The sequence below is a fragment of the Lepidochelys olivacea genome (assembly GCF_965140295.1).
Source record: "Lepidochelys olivacea isolate rLepOli2 genome assembly, chromosome: 2".
NCBI classification, from domain to species: domain Eukaryota; kingdom Metazoa; phylum Chordata; order Testudines; family Cheloniidae; genus Lepidochelys; species Lepidochelys olivacea.
This window is the reverse complement of record NC_140412.1, coordinates 76,291,689-76,319,224: the sequence shown is the minus strand read 5'-3', so window position 1 is coordinate 76,319,224 and position 27,536 is coordinate 76,291,689. Positions and strand designations below refer to the sequence as shown.

At 41.5% G+C, this 27,536-nt stretch overlaps 1 protein-coding gene across 2 annotated transcripts in view; it reads left to right on the top strand.

Annotated features, from left to right (window-relative positions):
• Positions 1 to 27,536, top strand: part of ASXL3 (ASXL transcriptional regulator 3) — a 154,588-nt gene that overhangs the window by 61,905 nt on the left and 65,147 nt on the right. For both annotated transcript variants that reach the window (XM_084618716.1, XM_084618715.1), the window contains 2 exons: positions 426 to 537; positions 16,109 to 16,230. In XM_084618716.1, coding sequence (XP_084474842.1) covers positions 426 to 537; positions 16,109 to 16,230 — 234 coding nt within the window. The remainder of the gene's footprint in view (positions 1 to 425; positions 538 to 16,108; positions 16,231 to 27,536) is intronic.

The window sequence follows — 27,536 nt, the reverse complement described above, 5'->3', positions numbered from 1 at the left end:
GGCACAGGGAAAAGAGAAACATTAAAGGATTTGTTTCTCTTGCAGCCCTTAGGACGTTCAGTTAGATGACTGGAATTTTTAAGTGCCAAACAAGTCTGTTCAAACACAAAAAGTGAAAGGAAGTGCACTTTGATTTATAACTTTTTATATAAAAGTCTAAAATGTGACTTTTTACAGGATAACTTGAAAATCAAAAGCTAAAAGAATTATCTCGTAAAGATCATGTTTTTATTCTTGCCATAAATTAACTCTTATACAGGAAGCAGATCGGTTTTTGAAATGTAGACACCCATATGTGTTGCAACAGTTTTACCTTCGGGAAAACCTAACCCTAATATAAACATTTTTTGTGGCTGGCCTTACATTATTTTTCTTTTCTCTCCCCTCCTCCCTTTAAAAAAAAAAACAACCAAAAAACACTGCAGAAAGAAGAATCTACATGCCCAGCAGATGGAACATTGGATTTAGGATGTGAATCTGAGTTAGATGGCACTGAAATGGCTGAGACAAACAATAGTAATGGAGAAGAAAATGGAGGTAGGTATTCTTAATTTCACTTTACAGGAGCTACTATGGAAAGCATATATACCAATTAGGTTCATTATTCATGTTTTCAAAATAAACTATGGTTGTTTTTGCAACTAATTAAAACAATTTTGAGAAACAACTTCCCAATTTTGTTCTTATAGAGGGGTCAGGGGCACATGAGAAAAGTGGCCTTTTTGTTTTTGTTTTTAAAAGGCAGTTGTGTTATGGGGAAGCTATGAAGTATTTACAGTGTTCTGAGTAGACCTGTTTTTCATTTAGTATTTCCCCCCTTCTCCCTTTAGTATATCACTTGCCTTCTTAGGCCCCAATCCTGTAGAGTATAGGTAGATTCGGTCCTACACCTGTCTGGAGCCCCATTGACTTCAGTGGGATTTTGCATGGGCACAGGGATCCTCCAACACAGTTCTTTGTGTAGGACCAAGATCTTAGATTTATAAACTCTTTGGGGCGGGGATCTTGTTTTTGTGCTGGTATGGTGCCTGGCACAATGAAGGTAGTGTGACCTAGGTCTTAAATACTGATATGCTGAACAATGATACTTTAAAATGCCACCCTTAGAAATATAACTTTTTACTTTTAGGAGGTAATAAATACATATAAAGAGAGAACCTAATCCCTCAAATTTTTATCATATATAAACCCCTAAACCAACTAAAGACAATTAGTGGTGAATGCTATAGCTCTTGAAGATTAACCAGTGAAGTGTTACTGTGCATACTTTACAGTATATTGGAAGTTTTCATGGCTATATGCCACTGAAATTGCCCTTTTTGAGCATTTCTCTGTTCTGCCTTCCCTCTTGAACCCTGAACTACTAGTGGACTTGCAGCATACCCTTTTGGATCCTTCTGTGGGGTAGGGATGGATACATACCCGTTATTGGATTTACATAATCTTTGTGGATACTATTACTCAGGTAAATATAAGGAAGGATAGAATGAGGAAGGATGTTCCAGTGATTTGGGCACCAGCTTAGGATATGGGAGTCCTGGGTTCGTGTCCCTGCTCTGCCACAGAATTCCTGTGTGATCTTGTGCAAGTCACTTCGTCTCTTTGTGCCTCAGTTCTTCATCTGTAAAATGGGGATGATGATATTTATCTACCTCGCAGGGGTGTTGTGAGGATAAATATATTAAAGATTGTGAGGTGCTCAGAAACCATGATTATGGGGCCATATATGTACTTAAGATAGACATTTGTGAATTGAATTATGAGATTGTGAATCTGGGTAGAGCTATAAAGGGCATATACTCTTTGATGGCTTAACTTTTTGTTTCCTTGCTTTAGAGACTTTTATATTAGGTATGTAATGTGTGCAGCCTTAACTGGTACACAGTGCAGGAAGGACTATTAAGAAGTATTTCAAGGGCAAATGAAATCATAGGAAAGTCATAAATCTGTTACTAAGTAGGTATGGAAAAATTGTCAATAATGATGCAAAGAAAGCAAAAGCATTGAATTCATATTTCTGCTTTCTACTAGGAAAGAAGCTGGGTGAAGCTTAATGTCTATTTTGCTTCAGTCTTCACTAAAAAGGGTAATGGTGAGCAATACTCAACACAGTTAGTATTAACAACAAAGGGAAGAAATGCTAGCTGAAATAGGGAAAGAACAGGTTAAAGAATATTTAGGTAAGTTAGATGTATTGAAGTTGGCAGGTCTGATGAAGCTCATCATAGAGTGCTTAGGGGTCTAAGCCCTGGTCTACGCTACGAGTTTAGGTCAAATTTAGCAGCATTAGATCGCTTTAACCCTACACCCACACAACGAAGCCATTTTTGTCGACTTAATGGGCCCTTAAAATCGATTTCTGTACTCCTTCCCGACGAGGGGATTATCGCTGAAATCGACATCGCTGGGTCAAATTTGGGTTAGTGTGAATGCAATTTGACGGTATTGGCCTCTGGGAGCTATCCCACAGTGCTCCATTGTGACCGCTCTGGACAGCACTGAACTCAGATGCACTGTCTAGGTAGACGGGAAAAGTCCCGCGAACTTTTGAATTTCATTTCCTGTTTGGCCAGTGTGGCAAGCTGATCAGCACAGGTGACCGTGCAGATCTCATCAGCAGAGGTGACTGTGGAGTCCCAGAATCGCAAAAGAGCTCCAGCATGGACCGAACGGGAGGTACTGGATCTGATCGCTGTATGGGGAGTTGAATCCGTGCTATCAGAACTCCGTTCCAAAAGATGAAATGCCAAAATATTTGAAAAAATCTCCAAGGGCATGAAGGACAGAGACTATCACAGGGACCCACAGCAGTGCCGCATGAATCTTAAGGAGCTTAGGCAAGCCTGCCAAAAAGCCCAAGAGGCAAATGCCCGCTTGGGGTCAGCGCCCCAGACATGCTGCTTCTGTGATGAGCTGCACGCAATTCTAGGGGGTTACCCTACCACTACCCCACCCCTGTACGTGGACTCCTGCTAGGGGGGAGTCTCTCACAACAGGGATGAGGATTTTGGGGACGAGGAAGATAGCGCACACCAGGCAAGCAGAGAAACCGTTCTCCCTGACAGCCAGGAACTGTTTATCATCCTGAAGCCAATACCCTCCCAACCCGGGCTCTCGGACCTTGAAGGCAGCTCTGGTGAGTGTACCTTTGTAAATCTAATACACAGTTTAAAAGCAAGCGTGTTTAATGCTTACTTTGCCCTGAAGACTTGGGATGCATTCGCGGCCAGTACAGCTACTGGAAAGGTCTGTTAACGTGTCTGGGGATGGGGTGGAAATCCTCCAGGGACATCTTAATGAAGCTGTCCTGGAGGTACTCCCAAAGCCTTTGCAATAGGTTTCTAGGGAGCCTTATTGCGTCCTCCATGGTAGGACACTTTACCACGGCAGGCCAGTAGCACGTAGTCTGGAATTATTGCATAAGAAAGCATGGCAGCCTGTGGTCCCGGTGTTTGCTGGCATTCAAGCAACATCCGTTCTTTATCTCTCTGTGGTATCCTCAGGAGAGTGATATCATTCATGGTCACCTGGTTGAAAGAGGGGAATTTTATTTAGGGGACATTCAGAGGTGGCCGTTCCTGCTGGGCTGTTTGCCTGTGGCTGAAAAGAAATCATCCCCGCTGTTAGCCAGGCAGTGGGGGGAGGGGTGAAGCTATCATCCCAGAATATTGGGTGTGGGGGGGCGGGGAGGGGGTTAGTTGGGTTTGTGAAACACATTAACCCGAAAACGTCAGCCCCTCCTTTTAAATGGCCAATGTGTCTTTTTCAATTTTAATCTCCCTTTTTTTCCTCCCACAGCTGCAAATGTTTCAACGCTGCGACTAGCATCTCCTTCCCAGAGGCTAGCGCAGATAAGAAGGCGAAAAAAACGCACTTGCGATGAAATGTTCTCTGAGCTCATGTAGTCCACCCAAACTGAAAGAGCCCAGCAGAATGCATGGAGGCAGACAATGGCAGAGTCCAGGAAAGCACAAAATGAACGCGAGGACAGATGGCTGGAGCAACAGGAGAGGTGGCAGCAGCATGATGAAAGGAGGCAGGATGCAACGCTGAGGCTACTGGAGGATCAAACTGATATGCTCTGGCGTATGGTTGATGTGCAGGAAAGGCACAGACCGCCGCTGCAGCCCCTGTGTTATCAATCGCCCTCCTCCCTAAGTTCCATAGCCTTCTCACCCAGACACCCAAGAACACGGGGGGGCTCCAGGCACCCAACCACTCCACCTCAGAGGACTGCCCAAGCAACAAAGATGGCATTCAGTAAGTTTTGAAGTGCAGTGTGGCCTTGTCCTTCCCTCCTCCCCCACCACACCCGGTGCTTCCCTCCTCCCCCACCCCTCCCGGGCTACCTTGGCAGTTATCCCCCTATTTGTGTGATGAATTAATAAAGAATGCATGAATTTGAAACAACAATGACTTTATTGCCTCTGCAAGCGGTGATCGAAGGGCGGGAGGGGAAGGCGGTTGGCTTACAGGAAAGTAGAGTGAACCAAGGGGGCGGGTTTTCATGAAGGAGAAACAAACAGAACTGTCACACCGTAGCCTGGTCGGCCATGAAACTGATTTTCAAAGCTTCTCTGATGCACAGCACGCCCTGCTGTGCTCTTCTAACTGCCCTGGTATCTGGCTGCACGTAATCAGCGGCCAGGCGATTTGCCTCAACTTCCCACCCCGCCATAAACGTCTCCCCCTTCCTCTCTCAGAAATTGTGGAGCGCACAGCAAGCAGTAATAACAATGGGAATATTGGTTTAGTTGAGGTCTAACCAAGTCACTAAACTGTGCCAGCGCGCTTTTAAACGTCCAAATGCACATTCTACCACCATTCTGCACTTGCTCCTGACTAGTGTCCAGGCTGCCTGTGTACAGCTTCATGAGCCATGGCCTTAAGGGGTAGGCTGGGTCCCCAAGGATAACTATAGGCATTTCAACATCCCCAACGGTTATTTTCTGGCCTGGAAAGTAAGTCCCTTGCTGCAGCTTTTGAAACAGACCAGAGTTCCTGAAGATGCGAGCGTCATGTACCTTTCCCGGGCATCCCACGTTGATGTTGTTGATACGTCCCTTGTGATCCACCAGTGCCTGCAGCACCATTGAAAAGTACCCCTTTTGGTTTATATACTGGCTGCCTTGGTGATCCGGTCCCAAGATAGGGATATGCACTCAGTCTGTCGCCCCACCACAGTTAGGGAATTCCATTGCAGCAAAGCCATCCAGTATGACCTGCACATTTTCCAGAGCCACTACCCTTGATAGCAACAGCTCAGTGATTGCGTTAGCTACTTGGATCACAGCAGCTCCCACAGTAGATTTGCCCGCTCCAAATTGATTCCCGACTGACCAGTAGCTGTCTGGCTTTGCAAGCTTCCACAGGGCTATCACCGCTTGCTTGTGAACTGTGAGGGCTGCTCTCATCTTGGTATTCTTCCGCTTCAGGGCAGGAGAAAGCAACTCACAAAGTTCCATGAAAGTGCCCTTACGCATGCGAAAGTTTTGCAGCCAGTGGGAATCATCCCAGACCTGCCACACTATGCGGTCCCATCAGTCTGTGCTTGTTTCATGGGCCCAGAATTGGCGTTCCATGGCACGAGGCTGCCTCATTCCCACCAGGATGGCCAAATTGCTGGGGCCCGTGATTTGAGAGAAGTCTGTGTCCATGTCCTCATCACTCTCGTCACCACGCTGCCATCGCCTCCTTGACTGCTTTTACAGGTTGTGGTTCTGCATATACTGCACAGTAATGCGCGAGGTGTTTACAATGCTCATAACTGCCACGGTGATCTGAGCGGGCTCCATGCTTGCTGTGGTATGGTGTCTGTAGGAGAGCAGAGTGGCAGCAGAAGCAGTTGTTCAGTGACGATGGTTTGCAGACCTACTGCACCGTCTGCTGCCAGGACACAACAGCTGAGCGGGCTGCACGCTTGCCGTGTTATAGCGAGACAAGAGCAGCCGAGCAGAGTTGCAGTGGAAGTGGCCCTGTGAGACCTCCAGGTGAGCAGGAGAGCAGAGAGTGGCAGCGGAAGCAGTGGCTAATGGCCTGCAAGGTGGATTCAGGAGAGAAGGAGAGCAGAGTTGCAGCGGAAGCCCATGAGAGACAACATGGAGAAATTGGCTATCGAGATGAGCAGGAGAGCAGAGTGGCAGCGGAAGCAGTGGATGACGATGATGGTTAGCAGTTCTACTGCACCATCTGCTGAAAGCAGTATGGCACCCGCATGGAAAAAAGGCGCGAAACGATTGTCTGCTGTTGCTTTCACAGAGGGAGGGAGGGGCGACTGATGACATGTACCGAAAACCACCCGCGACAATGTTTTTGCCCCATCAGGCATTGGGAGCGTAACCCAGAATTCCAATGGGCAGCGGAGACTGCGGGAACTGTGGGATAGCTACCCACAGTGCAATGCTCCGAAAGTCGACGCTAGCTTCAGTACTGTGGACGCACTCCGTCGACTTAGTGCACTTAGTGGGGACACACACAATCGACGGTATAAAATCGCTTTCTAAAAATCGACTTCTATAAATTCAACCTACTTTCCCAGTGTAGACATACCCTAATTGAAGCAGTCTTGGAATTGTTAGCAATTATCTTTGAGAAGTCATGGAGGACAGGTGAAATCTGAGGAATAGAGGGGGGCAAATATAATACCTGTCTTTTAAAAAGGGGAACAAAGAGGACCCAGGAAATTATAGATCAGGCAGTCTAACTTCAATACCTGGAAAGATGCTGGAAGAAATTATTAAACAATCATTTTGTAAGCACATAGCGGATAAGAGGGTTATAAGGAATAGCAAGCATGGATTTGTCAAAAACAAATCATGCCAAACCAATCTAATTTCCTCCTTTGACAGGATTACTGGTCTAGTAGATGGGGCAAGCAGTAGGTGTGGGATATCTTGATTTTTAGTAAGGCTTTTGACATGGTCCCATATGACATTCTCAGAAGCCAACTAGGGAAATGTGGTCTAGGTGAAATTACTAAAAGGTAGGTGCACAACTGGTTGAAAAACCATACTCAGAATAGTCATCAGTGGTTTGCTGTCAAAGTGGGAGGACATATGTATTGACAAAGCCCTGGCTGGGATGATTTAATTGGGGATTGGTCCTGCTTTTGAGCAGGGGGTTGGACTAGATGACCTCCTGAGGTCCCTTCCAACCCTGATATTCTATGATTCTATGAGTCCTGTGGGGGTCTGGTACTATTCAGTATTTTCATTAATAGTGGAGTGGAGAGTGTGCTTATAAAATTCGCAGATGATAATAAGATAAGGAGCTGCAAGCACTTTGGAGGACTGAATTAGAATTTAAAAGGACCTTGATAAATTAGAGAATTGGTCTGAACTCAGCAAGATGAAATTCAGTAAAGTCAAGTGCAAAGCACACGTAGGAAGGAAAAATCAAACGCACAACTACGAAAGGGGAATAACTGGCTAGACGGTAGTACTGGTAAAAAGGATCTAGGGCTTATAGTGGATCACAAATTGAATACGAATCAACAATGTGATGCAGTTGCAAAAAAAAAAAGGCTAATATCTTTCCGTGGTGTATTACCAGGAGGGTTGTATGTAAGTCATGGGAGGTAATTGTCATGCTCTATTCAGGGGAGTAGCCTGATCTGGAGTACTTTGTCCTATTTTGGGCACTAGACTTTAGGAAAGATGTAAACTAATTGGAGAGAGTCCAGAGGAGAGCAATAAAAGTTTTAGAAAATCTGACCTATGAGGAAAAGTTTTTTAAAAAATTGGGCATGTTTAGACTTGAGGAAAGAAGGGCGGGGGGGGACTTGATAAGTCTTCAAATATGTTAAGGGCTGTATAAAGAGGACTGTGATCACAACTGTTCTCTTATGTCCACTGAAGGTAGGGCAAGAAGTAATGGGCTTAATCTGCACCAACGGAGGTTTAGGTAAGATGTTGAGGGAAAAGTTTTTGAACGGTAAGGGAAGTTAAGCTCTGGAATAGAGGTTATGGAATCCCCGTTATTGGAAATTTTTTAACGGGTTGGAGAAACACCTGTCAGCGATGGTCTAGCTTTACTTGGTCCTGCCTCAGTGCAGGAGGCTAGACTCGGTGATCTCATGAGGTCCCTTCCAGCCCTATATTTCTATGATTCTGTGTGTTCACAGTTTACAGTGATAATGAAATATTTTATATTCAAACATTTACTAGACAGGATGTTAAACAGCAACTGCTATGGATAAACACTTTAAATCTCCATGTCCTGATAACGTGTACCCAGGCATTTAAAAAAAAATTGGCCAACGTGTTCTCTGAACTAATGTTGCTGATTTTTTTAAACAAATCTTGGAATACAGGGGAAATTCCAGAGGACTGGAAAAAATGAATGTTTTGCCAATATTTGAAAAGGGTAAATAGGATGAGCCTGGTAATTATGATCTGGTTAGTATGACATTTCTGTGCAAAATGATGGGAAGGCTAATATGGGTTACAATCAGTAAAGAATAAAAGATTGTAGCATAACTAATTCTGTCAATATAATTTTATAAAAAATAGGTTTTATCAGACTAACTTGATATCACTTTTTGATGAGAAGACAAGTTAGGTTTAGAAAGTGCTGACCTAAGACATAAGGCATTTGACTTAGTACACACAACATTCTGCTTAAAAAATGAGCAGTGCAGAAGAAAAATTCAGAAGAGAGCTACATGAATGACTTACGATTTGGAGATGTCTTACAGTGAGACACTTAGGAAGCTCAATCTAATTATTTTATCAAAGAGAAAATTAAGAGGTGATGTATCATAGCTGATAAATACCTATATGGCGAGAAGATTTCTGGTAGAAGAGAGCCCTTTTTAATCTATTAGGCAAAGGCTTTCCAAGGTTCAGTGGCTGAAAGCTGAAGCTAGATGAAATCTGGTTAGAATTAAGGCACATATTTTGAACAGGGTAAGTAACCATTGGAACAGTTTACCAGGCTATGTGGTGGATTTTCCATCATTTGAAGTCTCTAAGATCTGGTGTCCCTTTTTTTTTTTTTTTTTTTCCCCAGTCTCTAACTCAACCGTAATATGTGGGCCTTATTGCATAAAATTCTTTGGCCTGTGTTATACAGGAAGTAACACTGGAAGAACATAATTTCTTTTGCCTTAAAATCTACAAATCTGTGAAACCATATAATGCTGGGTATTGTCCATATACTATATTTCTTTCTTTTCTCAGTGGCTCCATATTATTTATTTATTATATGTATTTCAATCATGCCTAGGAGCCCCAGAACCCCATTGTGGACCAGAACCCCAGAACAGTGCCAGGAACTGTACAAACATAGAACAATAAGATGGTTCCCTCCCCGATAGATGTTGAACATGTGAGAGGCCAGAATAGAAGCCTATGGGGCCTCGCTAAAAGTAAATGTGCAATTGGCCTATTTTACTTTGTGGGTTCTCCCTTAAAGAAAGGAATGGAGCCACTTGAGAGATTCCATAGACCTTTGCTGGGTTGTAAATGTGTCAGCATAACTTCATGGGCAGCATTGTCTGACAGTCTGAAAGAATCATCTTGTGTACCTGATCTTCATCCATTGCCAGAAGTCACCAGCTGACATGAGTATAATCTGTGTAATGTACTGAATAAGTGAGAAGATTTGAGAGTCCCAGATGCTGCCAGAATGGTTCCACCCATCGTCCTTGACGGTCTTTTTCCAAAAGGGGGATTCAAGACAGGGTGATAATTGGAGTAATCTTCCATCTTGAGAGAGTTTGTTGAGCAGGCGTGTGGGTGGGTGTGTCCAACCATATCTTCTTTAAAAGTAGGTGGTAGCCAGAGTGGGGCACTGATAGTTAACTGGCTCCAGTGTCTCTCCACTTGTCTTTAAGTCATAGTCTTCAGATGTCTTTAAGTCATAGTCTTCAGATTTCTCAGTACCTCAAAAAAACTGTGTTTGAAATTAAAGTAGAGAAGAATCTGCTCTTCTCCTCTTCCTTTTTCCCACCATCCTCGGTACAGTTTTACCAGCACAGGTGCAAACTTCTTGATCTGAGCAATTTTTTTAGAAAAATAATTTTAGAACTCCTCAGTGATAAACATGTGATTGTTTCACTGAATGCTGTGCTAACAACTTGGATTAATTAGGTTGACGACCATCTGGAATGGTTGCACATCAGGCTTTCCCATACCTTCATGGCATATGTTAAAAAAAAATTATTCATGCTGCAGCTACCTAGTTTGGAAAGAGAATTCCACCAGCAGCCCTCTAGCAGGCTTTCTTTTCATCAGTTATAGGTCATCCGAGTACCATGCAAAGATGAAGCCATACTTTGTGCTTAAGATCCAAAATGGTAATAGTCTAGGATAAGATATGGTTATAATATCCTACTGTGAGTGGCAGACCACAGTAGTGTGGTCTGTAGTCAAAACAATATCCATCTCCAGATTGTCTGAAACCCATTGGGTTCCATCTGCCAACTTGGTCCTTCACTCCAGTCAGAGGAGTGCATCGTGATCTCAAGATGGAGATGGTAGTGATCCATAAAAAGGTGTGACTTCCACTTCCAATCCCAACCCAAACATAGATTCTAAAGTGTGACCAGCTCTGAGTAGGGCCTCATCTACGCTACAAAATTAGATCTGTACAACTACATTGCTCGGGGTGTGAAAAATCCATACTCCTGAGTGATGCAGTTAAACCTATCTAACCCCCAGCATAGACAGCACTAGGTTGGTCAATAGGAGAATTCTCCCATCAACCCATCTACCGCCTTTTAGGGAGGTGAAGTACTTATGCCGACAGGAGAACCCCAACTTCAGCTTTTTAAGTGTAGAGTAGCCCTAGGTGACCTGATTACATTCTAACAAAGACTACAGTTCCCAGCACTTCTTAAATTTAAAACTTATTTAGTTGCAAAAGTGAAGCTGATTACATTGTGACAAATTCCTCTCTAGCGTAACACTAGTGAATATAGTAGTTCAGCCATCCAGAAGTTGGAGGATCAGACTCATCCTGAGTCTTGAAATTTTGTCTTTGCAATTGTTAGTCCATTGAAATTCTGTGTGTTTTCTGGGCTAAGAAACCACAAGGATAACTCCTGACTGTGTGGAGCTAATACTCCCCTTCCTTTGGCTATGAAGTATCCATTGAGGCTTTCTACACTGTTCCTTCCCAGGAATGGAAATTTTGGCTCATTCAAGGCAGCCTGGGACTTATAGCAATTGGGTCTTGGGAATGATGTTGAGAGGTTCTGCTGAATATGTTTGGTGAATATTCTGATACTAGTGTGCAGTGGGCTTTTCCGCAGCAGAAGTTTAGTGGGCTCACAGCCTGAACATATGGGCCTCTTCCTCAGCTTACAGATCGGACAGAGACCCAGCTTTTGATTTATTTTCTTCATTTCCCCACCAGCAGTTACAAAGGAAAATTATCTACCCCCTCCAAGGCAAACTTGACTACCCTTTGCTTCATTGGTGTGGGTGGGAGGGTCCCAATTACTGAGGTGGTGCAATATGAGAGGCTGGGAGCTAGTTGGGTGAGGTCTCTTGGCTCTGTTATTCTCTGCTATAGAGCAGGATTAGTGAGGCCTAAAGGGTTGGTGGTTGGTTAGTGACAGATCATACTTCTCTGATGAAAAAGTTGCCTTGCTGTGGAATGAGGATCCACAGTTTTCTGAGATTTATGGAGTTCTTAGGTTCCATTATATTTTGTGCTGCATTGGTTACTTTAATGTGAGCATGTTGTTTTACAGGGCTTTTTTTCTGTTCTTTCTTTTCCCCAAAAAAATGTGTTTGAGCACTGTTCCTGATGTTTTCACAATACTACTATTTCCTTTATACAAAGAACTATACAATCACTTTGCCTCCCAAACTATATTTTGTTTGATAAAAAATAAAGGTAACAGATTGGAGATGTGAACTGTTCAAATTTTGCAAGTTAAGCTCTGCAGATCAAAGTGTGACGTAGGTGAACTGCTTGATATATCAGTGTTGACAAGCTATGACCAATTATGTCAAAACAAGTATATATCTGTGTCACCCAACGAAAATATATAGAATTTTGTGGGATATTTTAGTCAGAGATTTATGTTTTTCTGAGGATGTTTTCTATATGATTTAATATTAAAGAGTGTGGGCATAGATTTTTAGCATCTGGTAGTAATATTAATTTGTTTTGTAATGTGGCTATTAGTAGACACACTTTCTCGTCTGCTGTGGTTTCCATAGAAAGGAAGGAATTGTACCACTGTTGATTTTTCTGGTCTGATTTTAAATCAGTCTGGCCTGTCTGAAATCAAAATCAGGTGTTCCATTTATCTTGGAAAAATGGGGCTTCTTAAAGCATTCAGGGAAATTTTCTTTTTCTGCAGATCATAAACAAATCTTCTTCTTCCTAATAACTTGCTGTGCTGTAGCTGCATAGTCATTTTGAATTATGTTTCACTAATCATTTTTTGGTGCATTGATATACTTAATATTCTTATCCCAAGCCTCAATTAATTTTAAGGTTTTGGAAAAAGTTAGTGAACCATGCTGTCAGAGGTTGGCACATTGATTTTACGTTTTGTTTAAAAAAAAACCCAATGATTCTGTAGGTTTTCTAAAATGTATCCTTCTCACTATGAAGAGAAGTTGCTGCTAAAAGGAGAAGAGAAAATGGAAGGGAAAAGGTTATATAAACCTTGTCTCAAGTATTTTAGGCATAGTCGTTTTCTTTGTTTTTAACCCTTTTTCATTTTGGGCTCTCTGAACACTCACTAAGGAATTCTTACCTTCTACTTCCTTTCTACCTGAAACCCTGCTCATCTGTCAATTCAAAGACCTAACAGTTTATTTTCTCGCAGCCACTTTCTTCTCACTTCCTCTACTGGGTCCTATACCCTTGGAGGAGATGACATATAGAATAGAACACAGTAATGCTAATTTATATGACTGAATGGAGTGCCTCCCTTGCCTTAATTCTGCTTGCTTCCAGAAACTTCCCCTACTTCCTCTTGGCACTAGCGGTGAATACTTGCTGACTGCCCAGATGTTTGTCCCACTCTGCTCCGTGCTACTCAGAACTTTTTGCATGGGCAGCCAGTTGTATTGCTGCTGCTGTTTTATAATCCAGAGAGAGCAAAGGATCACACATTTCTGATATAGTGTAGGTGTGCATGTGGCTGTTCCATCTACTTATCATTGGTGTATATGGACATGTGCCCTGTTACTTCTGGCCCTTCATGCTTATAACTCTGTTTTCTGTTACACTGTTCTTCATTTTATTTTGCATATTGGAGCTGATTTTTTTTTTTTGCTGTGGTGTTGCTTTTCTGAATATTGCCATTCCCCGTGGAGTTTTGCTATTGCTTCTACTCTTCGACTTTTCCCTTTAGTTTTCCTTCTGTATCACTTTTATTCGCAGGAAGTAAGATAATGAATTTCCCCCCTCCATTCTATATGGTTACAAACATTCTGGCTTTGTCCTGAGATTTTTGCATCAAGAGTTTGACATTTGCTCTGACTTCTTGTCATTTGGATGGTGATACAGCATCACAACACTGTGAACTTGTATCATCACCAAAGTAAATGAACGATACTTGGGTTTATATCCTGGAAATTGCATTAGAATTGGACCTTTCTATTTATACAGGGAGTGGGTGGGGTTCCCTGTCACCATGGAAGAATAAAATATATGCTTAGTGACAGGACATGTTGCATCCTACTTTCTTATGAAGGACACTTTGTGGCTTTCATATCATATTTTTTCTATAATTCATTTGTTTTTATAACAGATTCCACTCTTCTGCCCTTTCTTACATTGTAGGGTTTTATGTACATAGAACAACTCTTGCTTTTCCTTCAATTCTTTGACCCCTTTGCTTTTCCAACAAAACAAACTGGTTACCTAATAAAAATATAACAATCATGAAAATTTCTGATTAAAAACAAAAAGAGATGTGGACACAGAAGTTGAGCAATTTAAAATATCAAGTTTCTGGTTTTGGATTGTGTGTTTTATATCTTAGGTGCACAAATATTGCACAGATGGAGTTAAATAAATATTTAGACTAGCGTGTATGTTTGCTGACACCTTCTTACTACTTTAAGTTGTCTTTTTGATAGTGAGCTTTGCTGATCATGTGATGCAGTTGAGCTCAAGGCTTTTTTTGCCCATCAGCTCCCCTGGGTATTGTGAGGCCTAATTTCAACATAAGCAAAAAAGAAAAAAGACACATTTCACTTATAAAGCTTCTGGCAAAACTTGCTTCCCAATCCACTATGAGAACTGTATTGACATAATGACATAACTATAAAAAAGTAGTTCTTTCTCTACCATTTGTGAGATGAGTATTGACTACTTTTTTCTCCCAAGATGAAAACAAATGCTCAGTATGTTACCAGTTATACCTCATACTGGCAATGAATTATTGGCAATTAAGTTGTCAGAATTCCATACTTTATCTTATAAATACAAAAAAAAAGTTTCAATAATATCAATGGTGGAAGGCATTACCAAAGATGAAGAAATTGAGCAGCACTGAATTCTCTGCTCAGTCCACTGAGCAATAAAAAGAAAAACCGTACAGCAAATCAAGATAAAAGTATAAGGTCAAATTCACAGCTGACGTATGCCATTGCAACTCTTTTGAGGATCCCAAACCTGCTTTTATAGATGTGGTACACGCCATTGCACATTTTGGAAAACCATCTACTGTGTTGTTTACACGTGTATAGTACTATAGTAGATATTCCAAGGTATGTGGCAATCTTCACTGTGTATCTGAGGGCAGGATTGAAACCTTACTATGTGAGCATGGGGAAATGTACCCAAAATTCAAACTGGTTCTAACACTGTTTTAGCTGGACTGGTGTTTAAAATTGGTGGGAGGAGCAGTATAGACAAAGCATCAGAGTCTGCAACCATTTTACTTATATCTGCTGAAAAGTAAGTCTAATAGAATTTTTTGGCTGTTTTTGCAGCCTTAATATTGTTTAAATATAGTTGGATTTAAAAAATAAATTAATTTACTTTGCTTTTTCTTACCTTAGAGACCCTGACACAAACACACATTCAAGCAGCTGTTTAAAAGCAAGTACAGTAATATTAACTCATTAAAACATGTATTTTTAAGAGATCTGAAAAATAGCAACATATATTTGCCTGGGAGACCAGAACTCCTTTTTGTGAGCTATTCCAGTCCATCATTCAAATGAGCATGTGTGTGTTTGTTTATCAAGCAATAGTTACATGATAGACGGGGAGGGCTTCTTAGAAGCCATTACAATCTGTTATGCAGTTACATATTTATAAATATTTTTAGAACACAGGGCCATCAGTGTCTCTCTTCTAAATATATATTCAGACATGTAATCTTGTTAAACTTCCTGGGGAAAATAAGGTACTGTCTACTTCTATTTAGAAAACATTATGATATATGTAAAATATTTCAGTTGCCACTTCAAGGCTTGATCACATGGAAAATACCCATGAGCTCCGGAGCTGTACAGAAGGATATAGAATTTGGTTCTGCAACAGGCTGGCTTATTCAAGAGAAAAGTTTAGTTTTCTGAATTGGGGAGGATCCCCAGTGTGGTGGGGTGGCATGGAAAATAGCTCAGTGTATGTAATTGGAGCTTCCTACACTCCACAACTTCTGTCCTGGCCCAGCCCTTGTTGCCACTTAGAGCTTGGATGTCTACAAGGGGAAATTTAGCAATATAATTAGACCACTGTAGTATAACTCCCAGCGTGAACGTTCACCAGAGAGGCGGTGGAATCTCCTTTCCTAGAGGTTTTTAAGGTCAGGCTTGACAAAGCCCTGGTTGGGATGATTTAGTTGGGGATTGGTCCTGCTTTGAGCAGGAGGCTGGACTAGATGACCTCCTGAGGTCCCTTCTAACCCTGATATTCTATGATTCTGGAACTCAGGTCTCACCTCTATTCAAGTCTAGGATTAGAAACAAACATTTGTGAAGCGATGCATTAGAAATTAGGGTGTGGCTGAAAATTCAAGTCTATACAGACCCTGGGACTCCATGACTTTCATGGGCCATCAGCTGTGGAGATTGCTTTCTGGTGACGGGTTCTCTTATTCCATTTGTAGGAGCCTCTTAAGACCTCAAGTTCCTAAGCAATGGTATTCTTAAAATGCTTTTCTTTTCTTTTTTTTTTTTCATAGTTTGTCCGAAGCAGATACCTGAAGAAGCGTCTTCCACTCGAGACTCAAGCCTTACTAACACACCAGTGCAAAGCAAGCTAGTGTCTTCCTTCCAGCAGCACACCAAAAAGGCACTTAAACAGGTAAGCTGGTATTTATTGGTAGTCAGGTGGCTTTCTTTTTAACATGTTGCTCAGGACTATTTAAACAAGAAATCAATGTGGAAATACCACAGAAAAATGTGAAGACATTTCTAATAAAAATACCAACAACTTATGAAGCTGGATGTTTTTTTCTTGATCTGTAAACATCTGCAATAAGAACTGTTGTGGGGGGAAATTTTGAAGCTTTTGTGTTCTGTGCACTTGTGCTGTAATCCTGCTTATTATTGTATACTTGAGGAGGTTTTTAAATGGTTCCTGTGCAAGTGAAAAAGTTTTGTATGCTTTATTGTTACTTCCCAAGTTTTGTTTATATAAGCCCTTTTGTTGACAAACTTCTTTAAAATAAATTTTGCAAAACAGATTTTGAGAGAGGTTGTAGCACTGAAAGGTGAGTGTACTTGCTGTTCAGTTTCTCTATAGAGTGAGTGTGTGTCCACATACTGTATTTAATGCAAAAATACAGTACCTGAGAGTGTCTGTTTTGAATAAACTGAGTTTGGATGGGTTTAGGTTGCACAATAAATAATAAAGCTTAGAACAGGTGACTGAATATTCATGGTTTGATGTAAACTGAACAGTATAATGATGTGAAAAATTGGCTCCATACAGTGCTAATCAGTTTCATGTCAGAGCAGAGTGAATGAAAAACCATAGAAATGCTTGTTTAAAAAACATCACTCTAATCCTGCTTTCTGTTTGCCAAAGGCAGAAATGGTTCCCATTTCTTAAAGATTTTATTTTATCAAATAAAATAAAACTTTTCTTAAATGTTGGTGTAATGAGGTGGTGTTGGTTAATTTTTCCTTTATTTTGTGTCCGGGTTACATTTAGCAAATAAAAATGGTAGTTGAAGCCAACTATCTCAAACACTAGGCCATTCCAGAGTTATTAACTTATGCCACAGCTCAGCAAAGCACCAAAGCATGTGCTTATGTCTATCCCTGTTCAGCAGAACACTTAAGCACTAAAAGTTAAGTCCCGTTAAAGTCTATAGGATTTAGGCATGTGCTTGAAGTTAACTTTAAGCACATGCCTACATGAGTTGCAGAATACAGGTGGTTTGCAAAATTGGAGCCTTTAGGCTTGTAGGTCAGCAGAAGTAGAGTCGTGAGTGGAGCAGGCTTTACTAATTGTGTGGAATATGGGTGAGTTGTGAGTGAGTCAAACAGTGTCTGGAAACTCCATTTAGTTTAGATTTTCTGTAATATGTGAAAAAAACTAGGAGTACTTGTGGCACTTTAGAGACTAACAAATTTATTTGGGCAAAAGCTTTCATGGGCTAAAACCCACTTCATCGGATGCATGCAGTGGAAAATACAGTAGGAAGATGTATATACACAGAGAACATGGGGTGTTGCCATACCAACTGTAATGAGACCAATTAATTAAGGTGTGCTATTATCAGCAGGGCTGGGGGGGAACAAACCTTTTGTAGTGATAATCAGGATGGCCCATTTCAAACAGTTGACAAGAAGGTGTGAGTAACAGTAGGGGGAAAAATTAGCATGGGGAAATAGTTTTTACTTTGGATAATAACCCATCCACTCCCAGTCTTTATTCAAGCCTAATTTAATGGTGTCCAGTTTGCAAATTAATTCCAATTCTGCAGTTTCTCGTTGGAGTCTGTTTCTGAAGTTTTTTTGTTGGCGAATTGCGACTTTTAGGTCTGAAATGGAGTGACCAGGGAGGTTGAAGTGTTCTCCGACTGGTTTTTGAATATTATAATTCTTGACGTCTGATTTGTGTCCATTTATTCTTTTATGTAGAGAATGTCCAGTTTGACCAATGTACGTGGCAGAGGGGCATTGCTGGCACATGATGGCATATATCACATTGGTGGATGCGCAGGTGAACGAGCCTTTGATGTGGCTGATGTGATTAGGACCTATGATGATGTCCCTTGAATAGCTATGTGGACACAGTTGGCAACGGGCTTTGTTGCAAGGATAGGTTCCTGGGTTAGTGTTTTCATTGTGTGGTATGTGTTTGCTGGTGAGTATTTGCTTCAGGTTGGGGGGCTGTCTGTAAGCGAGGACTGGCCTGTCTCCCAAGATCTGTGAGAGTGATGGGTCATCCTTCAGGATAGGTTGTAGATCTTTGATGATGCGCTGGAGAGGTTTAAGGTGGGGGCTGAAGGTGACGGCTAGTGGCGTTCTGTTATTTTCTTTGTTGTGCCTGTCCTGTAGTAGGTGACTTCTGGGTACTCTTCTGGCTCTATCAATCTGTTTCTTCACTTCAGCAGGTGGGTATTGTAGTTGTAAGAATGCTTTATAGAGATCTTGTAGGTGTTTGCCTCTGTCTGAGGGGTTCGAGCAAATGCGGTTGTATCGTAGAGCTTGGCTATAGACAATGGATCGTGTGATGTGGTCTGGATGAAAGCTGGAAGCATGTAGGTAAGTATAGCGGTCAGTTGGTTCCCGGTATAGGGTGGTGTTTATGTGGCCATCGCTTATTAGCACCATAGTGTCGAGGAAGTGGATCTCTTGTGTGGACTGGTCCAGGCTGAGGTTGATGGTGGGATGGAAGTTGTTGAAATCATGGTGGAATTCCTCAAGGGCTTCTTTTCCATGGGTCCAGATGATGAAGATATCATCAATGTAGCATAAGTAGAGTAGGGGTTCTAGGGGACGAAAGCTGAGGAATCGTTGTTCTAAGTCAACCATAAAAATGTTGGCATACTTGTGGGGCCATGCGGGTACCCGTAGCCGTGCTGCTGACTTGAAGGTATACATTGTCCCCAAATATGAAATACTTATGGGTGAGAACAAAGTCACAAAGTTCAGCCACCAGGTTTGCCGTGACATTATCGGGGATACTGTTCCTGACGGCTTGTAGTTCAGCTTTGTGTGGAATGTTGGAGTAGAGGGCTTCTACCTCCATAGTGGCCAGGATGGTGTTTAAGCCACTACTGTTTTACATGAACTCCTAACCTTTAGAGTAGAAAAGAGTCAACATTTATTTAAACAGTTAGGGTCAGATTTGTCACTTACTTGCTTTTGGGGGAATGAAGGGGATGGAAAATGCTGAAAACAAAAATAAAACAAATGAACAGAGACCAAAAGCAATTACAGAAGCTTTATTAACATAAAAATTCATATCCGAGATGGAAGTCCTTGCAAAACTGTCCATAGGGCAGTAGGTTTGCAAGAGTACCAGAATGCTAAGTAGTCAATAGAAAGAATGGAAAGCAGCTGTAATTAAGATTATGGTAATTAGATCTTATTCGTCAGGTTGTGAGTTTATTATTACAGCTGTCTGTGAAGAATGGTTTACATCATGTACAACATTGCACAATTGGTTAGGTGTGTTGAGGTGATGAGGTTTTTTGCACTTTTTTTTACTTGCCTATGAAGCCTCAAGTATTGGCCACTGCCACAGGCAAGATGCTGTATTTGATATAATCCAGTATTGTAAATCCTATAAGATAGATGAATGAACTTTCAATAGCAATTTTGTTCAGAAAATTGCTGTTGAAAGTTTATTCACCTACCATATATCCTCTCTTCAGGGTTTGTATTGGTGTTATGGACACATAATGTGTCGTCTTTGCACAGAGAATAGCCTGCAGTATGTTTGAATACACAGAAACATTAGGCAATTGTATGTGGCACTCCACCAATTGATATTAACTTACTGGTTCTATTCTGCAATACCAAGAAGCTAAACCTTCATTGTGCTCTTAATAAGAGCTACTTATGCTGTACAGTGTCACAGTGAGCACTTGCCTAGTTGTACATTTATTTTTTCATTAATAAAACAGTCCCTCACAAAATGGCAGTCCACAAAGCATTCTTTCAACCATTTTTCCCCTTCATCATATTAAATAAGGGAAGATTTTTTTAATTAATATTGATCTTTTGCTTAATTTTTGCCCATTAAATGTAAATGAAAGTCCAGCTGATAATGTGAAATATTGCTTGAAGATCTGAGCTCAGGTGGAGTGGTCTGCTCTGTTAATATAGTTATTAAACCAAACTAATCATGTGGAGTTGGCTTTAGAGTGTTATGTTGGAGTTTGGGTTGTTTTTTATAAAGATTTCTAGAAATCTTTTGTTTTAGACCACTCAGAGTAGGTTTAGTTTCCCTTGCAACATTCTGCATCTTTAAGACATGCCTCCCCTTGTGTACTGGGATTTGTTCCAGTATCACCATGCTTCTGTGGCTGTGCCTGTGGTGTGAGAAGGAGGGCACCTTTTGAGCCCTGGGTCCTGCCCATGACTAGGTCAGAATGGCAGTGGGGGATGGGCACTTTTGCTTAGTCACTTCTGCGCTCTGCTATTCAGGGATAGGGGAGGTTGCGGTGGTAGTCCACTCTAAGAGTCTGTGTCAGAGCTCGCATCTCGTGTCCTCATCTTGCAAGGCCTGTGTTAATGTCCCAATCCCTGGAGCTTTTTAGTATTGCCACCCTCTCTTGTAAAAAGAAAAGGAGTACTTGTGGCACTCCAATGAAGTGAGCTGTAGCTCACGAAAGCTTATGCTCAAATAAATTGGTTAGTCTCTAAGGTGCCACAAGTACTCCTTTTCTTTTTGCGAATACAGACTAACACGGCTGTTACTCTGAAACCCTCTCTCTTGTGTTACACTTTTGGGGCAAATGTTTCGAGTATTTCAGTCTTGAGTGTGTTTCCAGTACCTGGCACATTAGTCTCCCCTTTTGTGGAGGGTTGGGGGATTTTCATCACCTGACTTTGCTCTTGATTATAACTGAATGGAAGGTTTAACAACTTGATCCTAGTTTATGATGGCTTGCTCTAAAATAGTTCCTGAGGTAGAGCTCCCATTTATGTGTGGCTTCTGCTGGCAGGTTCTCCTTTGCTAGATTCTTATTTCTTCCTTGCTTTTGGAGGCAGGTGCATGCCACACAGCTCTTCTTATCCAACACTATTGGGGAGGGGATGTGGCATGCATTCCCTTGTTGTTTTGCCCTCTATGATCTTGTCTACACTAGAGGATTTTGGCCTGCTAACCAGTGTGAGGATCTCCTACCATGCAAGTAACAATCTACACACACACACTTGCTACCAATGGAACACAGGTGATCACACTGCTCTGTAAGTTGCACTTGCTGTGAGCAAGGTAAACTCAAGTACAGACCTCAAGTTCTGGCATAGCAGCTGCGATGGGCAATTACTCCATCTTCCAGTGCGCCTCTCTGGTAAAATTTCTGTTCTATTGATCTGGGTCAAGTTTTTTCTGCAAGTCCCTCACTTGTACTGAATGAGCTGCTGCACCCACTTTAGATCTCATGGCACACACGTTCTCACTAGCATCCACTTCTTTGTGATTGCTACATTTACCAAGCTGCTCTTGGGGCATTTCTCAGAAGAAGCCATCATATGAGCATATCTACCGACTGGTCTGATGCAGATGACACAGGACGCTTGTGAACCACAAGGATGGTGAAGTGATAGTATCTGCTGAACTCTGTTGTGACCAGGTGTAAAAGCATTTTGCCCAGGAGCTTATCACTTGCTCCATGGGACAGTGCCAGGAGAAGATAAAGAGTCTGAAGCTGCAGTGCAACAATGCCTAGGGTGCCAGGAGATCTTCCAGGCAGGGAAGAAAATCTGCCTCACTTTTAGCCCTTTGGAGTGGAGTTCCTTTTTGACAGCACCAAGGCACCCAGCAGCGTGCTGTGGGAGGAAGAGGAGAAGGACACCTTCATCCAGGCCTAGAATCAGAGTGAGGGCCAGAACATGTCTGCGACTGTGCTGGGGCCTCAAGCCCTCTTGATTGAGACAAGTTCCAGAGACAGCAGCCAAGTGGGTTTGGGAGGATGTGATGCTCAGGAAATAAGGGGACCTCCACACAAGGTATGTTGCTGCTGCTGTTTTTACTGCTTTGGGCTTTATCTGCATGCTTGATGGCTGGGTTCATCTGAGCGCTGCTATAACTTTCTTGAAATGGGTAGATGCAGTCTCTTCTGAGGGAGGAAGGAACCCTTCCACTTGCTGTGCTGTGGTAGCAAAAATGGCAGCTCCATACCCCTTCCTCCAGTGAACGCTGCCAGAGTCAGGAGCCCTCTCCATTTGCCCCACGCACAACACCCCATTTGTCAGCTACACTTGCTGTTCAAAGTAAGGATACAAGTACTTGGCAAATTCTGCATAATGGTTTCTGAGCCATGCCACAAGACCAGTCTCAACAGGATGACCAAGCAGGGAAAGCTAAAAAATAAAGTTACAGAAACACAGATATATTAAAAATGGCAAAACGGAATGCTTTCAGAAAGCTACATGATGGGGACTATGGCTTGGTCCACATGCTGCTTTTGGGTAAGAGGACATAAAGCACTTATCTATTTCCAACTACATTTCACGTTGTCTTTCTATCACATACATGGGACACAAGTCCAAGCTATTATCAGGTAGCAACCTGCTTTAAAGCAGCTATAGGCCAGAGCAGTGAAAGCATGGCTCTGTCAGTCCGCACAAGATACTGGCCTATCAGATATTGGTGTAATTTAGCCCAAAGTTTCCCAAATGTTCTAAAAAAATATATTCTGGGAAAGACAGTGCTGTAGACATACATCCTTAATTCAGTTCCCAAACTCCCTTACCCTCCTATAAACTCGCTTCACTTTCTTCAGCTCCATTGCACATCCTATGTTACCAATTGAGAAAATAAGTACAGCAAATATATCAGCCTCTCTTCCCCCTGCCACCTTATGCTCACCTTAATAGCAATTCCTTTACTTTGCTACAATCTAGTGCAGAGGGTCTTTCCATGAATCTTGCAGTCTGCAGTAAGTAACCCAGTGTTAATCTCACTGTACTGCAATGTACATCCTTTACCTCCTACCGGGAACACACTCAAACACCTTCCAGCTAACCCAAAATTTCATCAGGGAACAAAAATAAATAAATTTTAGGGAGATGATCATTACCATCTCTAATCCTAGCACAGGGTGTCTTCCTTGGAGGCTTTGGAATTCCAAAGTGAACTTAAAATCGTTGCTTGTATTGCATTCTTGGTATTGTAAGAGGTCTAGTCTGTTAATGTGCATATTAACCATTTCCTTATATTTCATTTTAGAAACCACCACTGCATCCAGGCCACAACTGGGAAATGCTAGCTCTCAGCATAAGCAGAGTGTGATCAGACGTCTGGCAACACAAGAGGCAGATTGCTTGACAAATCTTCGTGTCAACAGGTGAAAAATGAGGGAGATGAATTGTTTCTTTACCTTCAGGGAAACATGGAAAGGGACAGTGATAGAACTTACTAAATGCAGCCAAGAAACAGAAGTGTGAGGAGGACAAACTAAGTTGCTTTTTTGAATTCCAAGACGAATAGGGAAGAGAACTGAGAAGTCATGACTTAAAATGATCATGACAGGAAAATGAGGCTGGAAGCACGAGTGTTCTGGAGGCTGCTCTTCAGGGAGTACATGTAGAGCCTGAAAGCAAAGTGCATGATGTGTCCTTCCACAGGTCCCTGTGCGTGGACACCAGCTCCTCAAGACAGTGCCATGGTATGGGAAAGTAGCAGTATTTATAGAACTTGCCTCCTGGTCATTTTCATGTTACTCAACCCCTGCCTATTGTCAGGAAAAAGAGAACAGGAGCAGGTTCATTCTCTGTTCATATTGTGTCCAATAACTAACTGTGGGGGGGTTGTGGCTAATTGTATTGGATGCTTATTGCAGCAGGCCTGCATGTTTTGTGTTTTAATAAACATGGTTTTCAGGATTTCTTTCTCTTAAATTTCATTAAGAAAAATGTTTTAAGCTTGAAACATTACCATATTAAATCCTTCTGGGCACCTCTCTCCTTTACCATTTCCCACACCCAAAATCATATAAGGATTTTAAAATGTATCAAAAAATGTATCCTTATGTTAGCAACTACCTCAGGTCAAATCCACCACTGCTGCATTGTTGGGGTCAGCTTTTGAGACAGGAGCTAAAAGCTCTCCTTACTTCTTTAGAAGTTTTGCAGCCACTGCTGCTTCTCCAAAGTCTTGAACAACTCTGTCCACCAGTCTGTGGTGATGGTCTTGTCACAAATGTAGCACTTGGCTTGACAAAATTCTCTTTTAAGTCACTTATGGAGTCACTTAGGCTAGGCTGAGGATGGCTCAAGCTTCTCTCTCGACAAACAAGTTGCCCCCATGTTTTCCATGCACTGCTCATCTAAGTTTCCACTGGAACATCCCCTGCTGCCTCTCCTGGGCCACATGTAATGTCTGGCCATTAATTTTCATGGCCTCCAGCAGAAAATTCTCCCTGGGCAAATAATGAGCTCTGTCCATTCAGCCTGACCTCCATTTTGAAAATATTTTGCAGAAATGGCTGTGTTTCCCAGGGAGATATGGAAGTTGGACCACCTTATTCCACGACTCCCTTGGGTTCAAAGAAGCCTTTCCAAATCTCTCTCAACCCATTACTTTAGGGAGCTATGCTGGCGACTATGGGATAGGTACCCAGATGGCAGTGTGCCTGCACTGTTGACTGGCATGCTGTGTGTGGGCATGGGGCAGGTCTGTGGAGAAGCAAGGTACATTGCACCGTTGTCATTTACATTGATGTAATGTCACTAGTTCAGTTAAAAGTGGCATGATACATGTTTTATTTAGGAGAAACAGAAAGAGAATCTAGCTGAGCATATCCTTTGTGTGGTCTGTGCTCCATGGTTGGGGAGTTTGGTTTGAAGGAAAATGGTGATTTGGTTTTTATTTTAATTACAAAATAGTCTGCATGACTCAGCAGTTCAGACCGTGGGGCTGTAAATTGCAGCACGTACTAGCATGCTGCACTGCACCATGTAGACCCTTCAAGTGCAAACTAACCAGTATCTAGATCACATTAATATAGTCCAGTCTTTTTATTAAAATAAAAACATATGACACAAGCTGCTTCCTGTGTAGCTTGTTTGCTTTTTGCTAAGTTGGAAGAGAGAGAGTTTTTCTCCATAGAAGATTTTTCAGTTGATCACTGTTAACCACTTAATACTACACAAACCATTTTTTGTTTTGAAACAAACTCTCTTCTTTTGAAAGTAAAATCATTAGTGAGTTAACTGATGCACATGCCATCTTTGTCCCGATTCTTATGCAAGTCAGAATGGTTATTTAACACAAACATGAGCCCTTTTGTCTTTCCAATTTCTTTGTGCTGTTGAAAAGCAACAAAAAATAGTTTTACTTTTGTACTACAATGATCCATGGAAATTGTAGTTGTGGATGTATGATCAAGCTTCTTGTAGAAGAAGTAATGCAGGTTTAACACACACATGCTGCTGTATGTTTTATTACATTTTACCTCCATGCCATCACTCATGTACATAATGTTCAGTTAATTTGTATTATAGTAGCATATAGAAGCCTGACCAAGAATGGCACCCCATTGTGCTAGTCATTATACAAATACATTTCAGAAGAATGCTCTGCCCCAAAGAGCTTGCAGTTTAAATGGATATGACAAAAGGTGGGAATCCAAACAGATACAGAAGTGTAATGCTCAGGGTTATACAGCAGATGAGTGGCAGAGATGAGACTAGAACCCAAGTCTTCTGAGTTCAAGTCCAGTACTCTATCCACTGGACTGTCCTGCCTCTCAAAATTATTTACCATTACTCTTACATACGTTATTAATCCTGGTCCACTGGTCTAGCATGTAATAAATAAATTCCTTCCATGTATTTGGATCTTACTCTTATATTCTGTAGCAGTTTTCAAGAGACTGTTTTAAGATAATACTATTGTACAAAGTGCTTAGTGTTGCACTTATGTATTTATGATTCAACATTTTTAATGTGTGTTAAAAAGCTTAAGCATGTAGCAGCCTCATAAGAATATTGGAAGTATGTTGTAATGCTCACTGCTGTGGTTTTTTTAGTATCTGTGAAAAAAAGTTGTCAGTGAGATTTTAGTTTAATGGAGGAATAGCAGTTAGACTTCTTTAATTTGGCTAGCAGAATAGGGTAAGCGAAGGGACAAAGATTTATGAATTTCACTACATTTATGGTGATGTGAAATGAATTGGTGATACAGTATAAATCTATCTGTTTCATCTTTTCCAATTTAGAATCCATAGTCATGGTGTGGACTCATTTATTTTGCGTAATAGATTTTCTTCAGCATGGCATAGATCCTGTTTTTCATATGTCAGACCAGAAAAATTCCATAGCCTAACATTTCTGATCCATAATGTGTGAAATTTCAAAGGTTATGTTTCATGATAGAAGTTTCAGAATGTAGACTTGACATTTATAGCACAAAGTAGCAATCCAGGATGATGTTGCCTGATGCAACCAAGTGTTACATAGCTGTGTTGTTAATAACTGATTTTTTAACGTTCTCCGCATGTCATGCGTTTAATCTCAAATAGAAGTGTTTTTCGGTATTAATTCTTTATCTGTGTGCTGCACTGTTTCTTTATGAATTGTAGAGATGTAAAAAATTCACTCAGATTTCAGAGCAGTGTAAGGTACAAACACAAAACTTGACGATTTGATCTTCTGGGTTTGGAGAGGAATTTACACCATCTTTAGGGTGTGTGTGGTTTTTCTTCTCCCCAGTTACTGTTTGGCTTGATATCATTTTCTTTTATTCCTCCCCTAAGGGAGGCTTTTTTCAGTTGTTAACAGGGAGAACAGCCATTTTCCCACCTGGGTCAGAGTCTTTCCCACCTTAAAATCAGTTAAATATAATTGGCCTGTATTTTAGGAAATACCACGAAACCTCCAGTGCATTGCTGCTCTCTAGTGGGGGCAAAAAAAAAAGCAAGCTTTCCTTCGTGACTACTTAATGGAAATCAGTTGGGAATTAGAATTCTACAGTTAGTAAAGTAGGCTGTTTATCAAGTAATTTGTGTTCTCTTTTGGACTCTGCCTTTTACAGCCTTTTATCCTAATTAATCTTAGGATACAAGATTCTTCTCAGTAGTCTTGTATCCTAAAATTGATACCCCTCAGGTTAGGTGTATGCAGGTAGAGTCTCCACCTTGCAAGAGTATGCACACGCTTCTTTAGTCCAAACTTATTCTTTCTGGAATTGGGTTTTATTGGTTACTAGAATAACAATAAAAACATAAACCTCTGACTGAGATGTCTTCCTAATCTTGTCTCTTCCTACGTTTTTCTTGCAAAAACCTCTCAGTGCTAGACCTCAGCTCCCACTGCCCAAAGGGCCTTAAATCTAGGGTGGAAGTGACAAGCTCCGTCTGTTGTGATGAGTCAGCAGGGATTAGCATCCCCCAGCAAACAGGGTGGGCTGACAAAAAACCCAGACATTGCTTTACAATAGATATCAATTTTAAATTATTCAGTTTTTTTCCATATTTT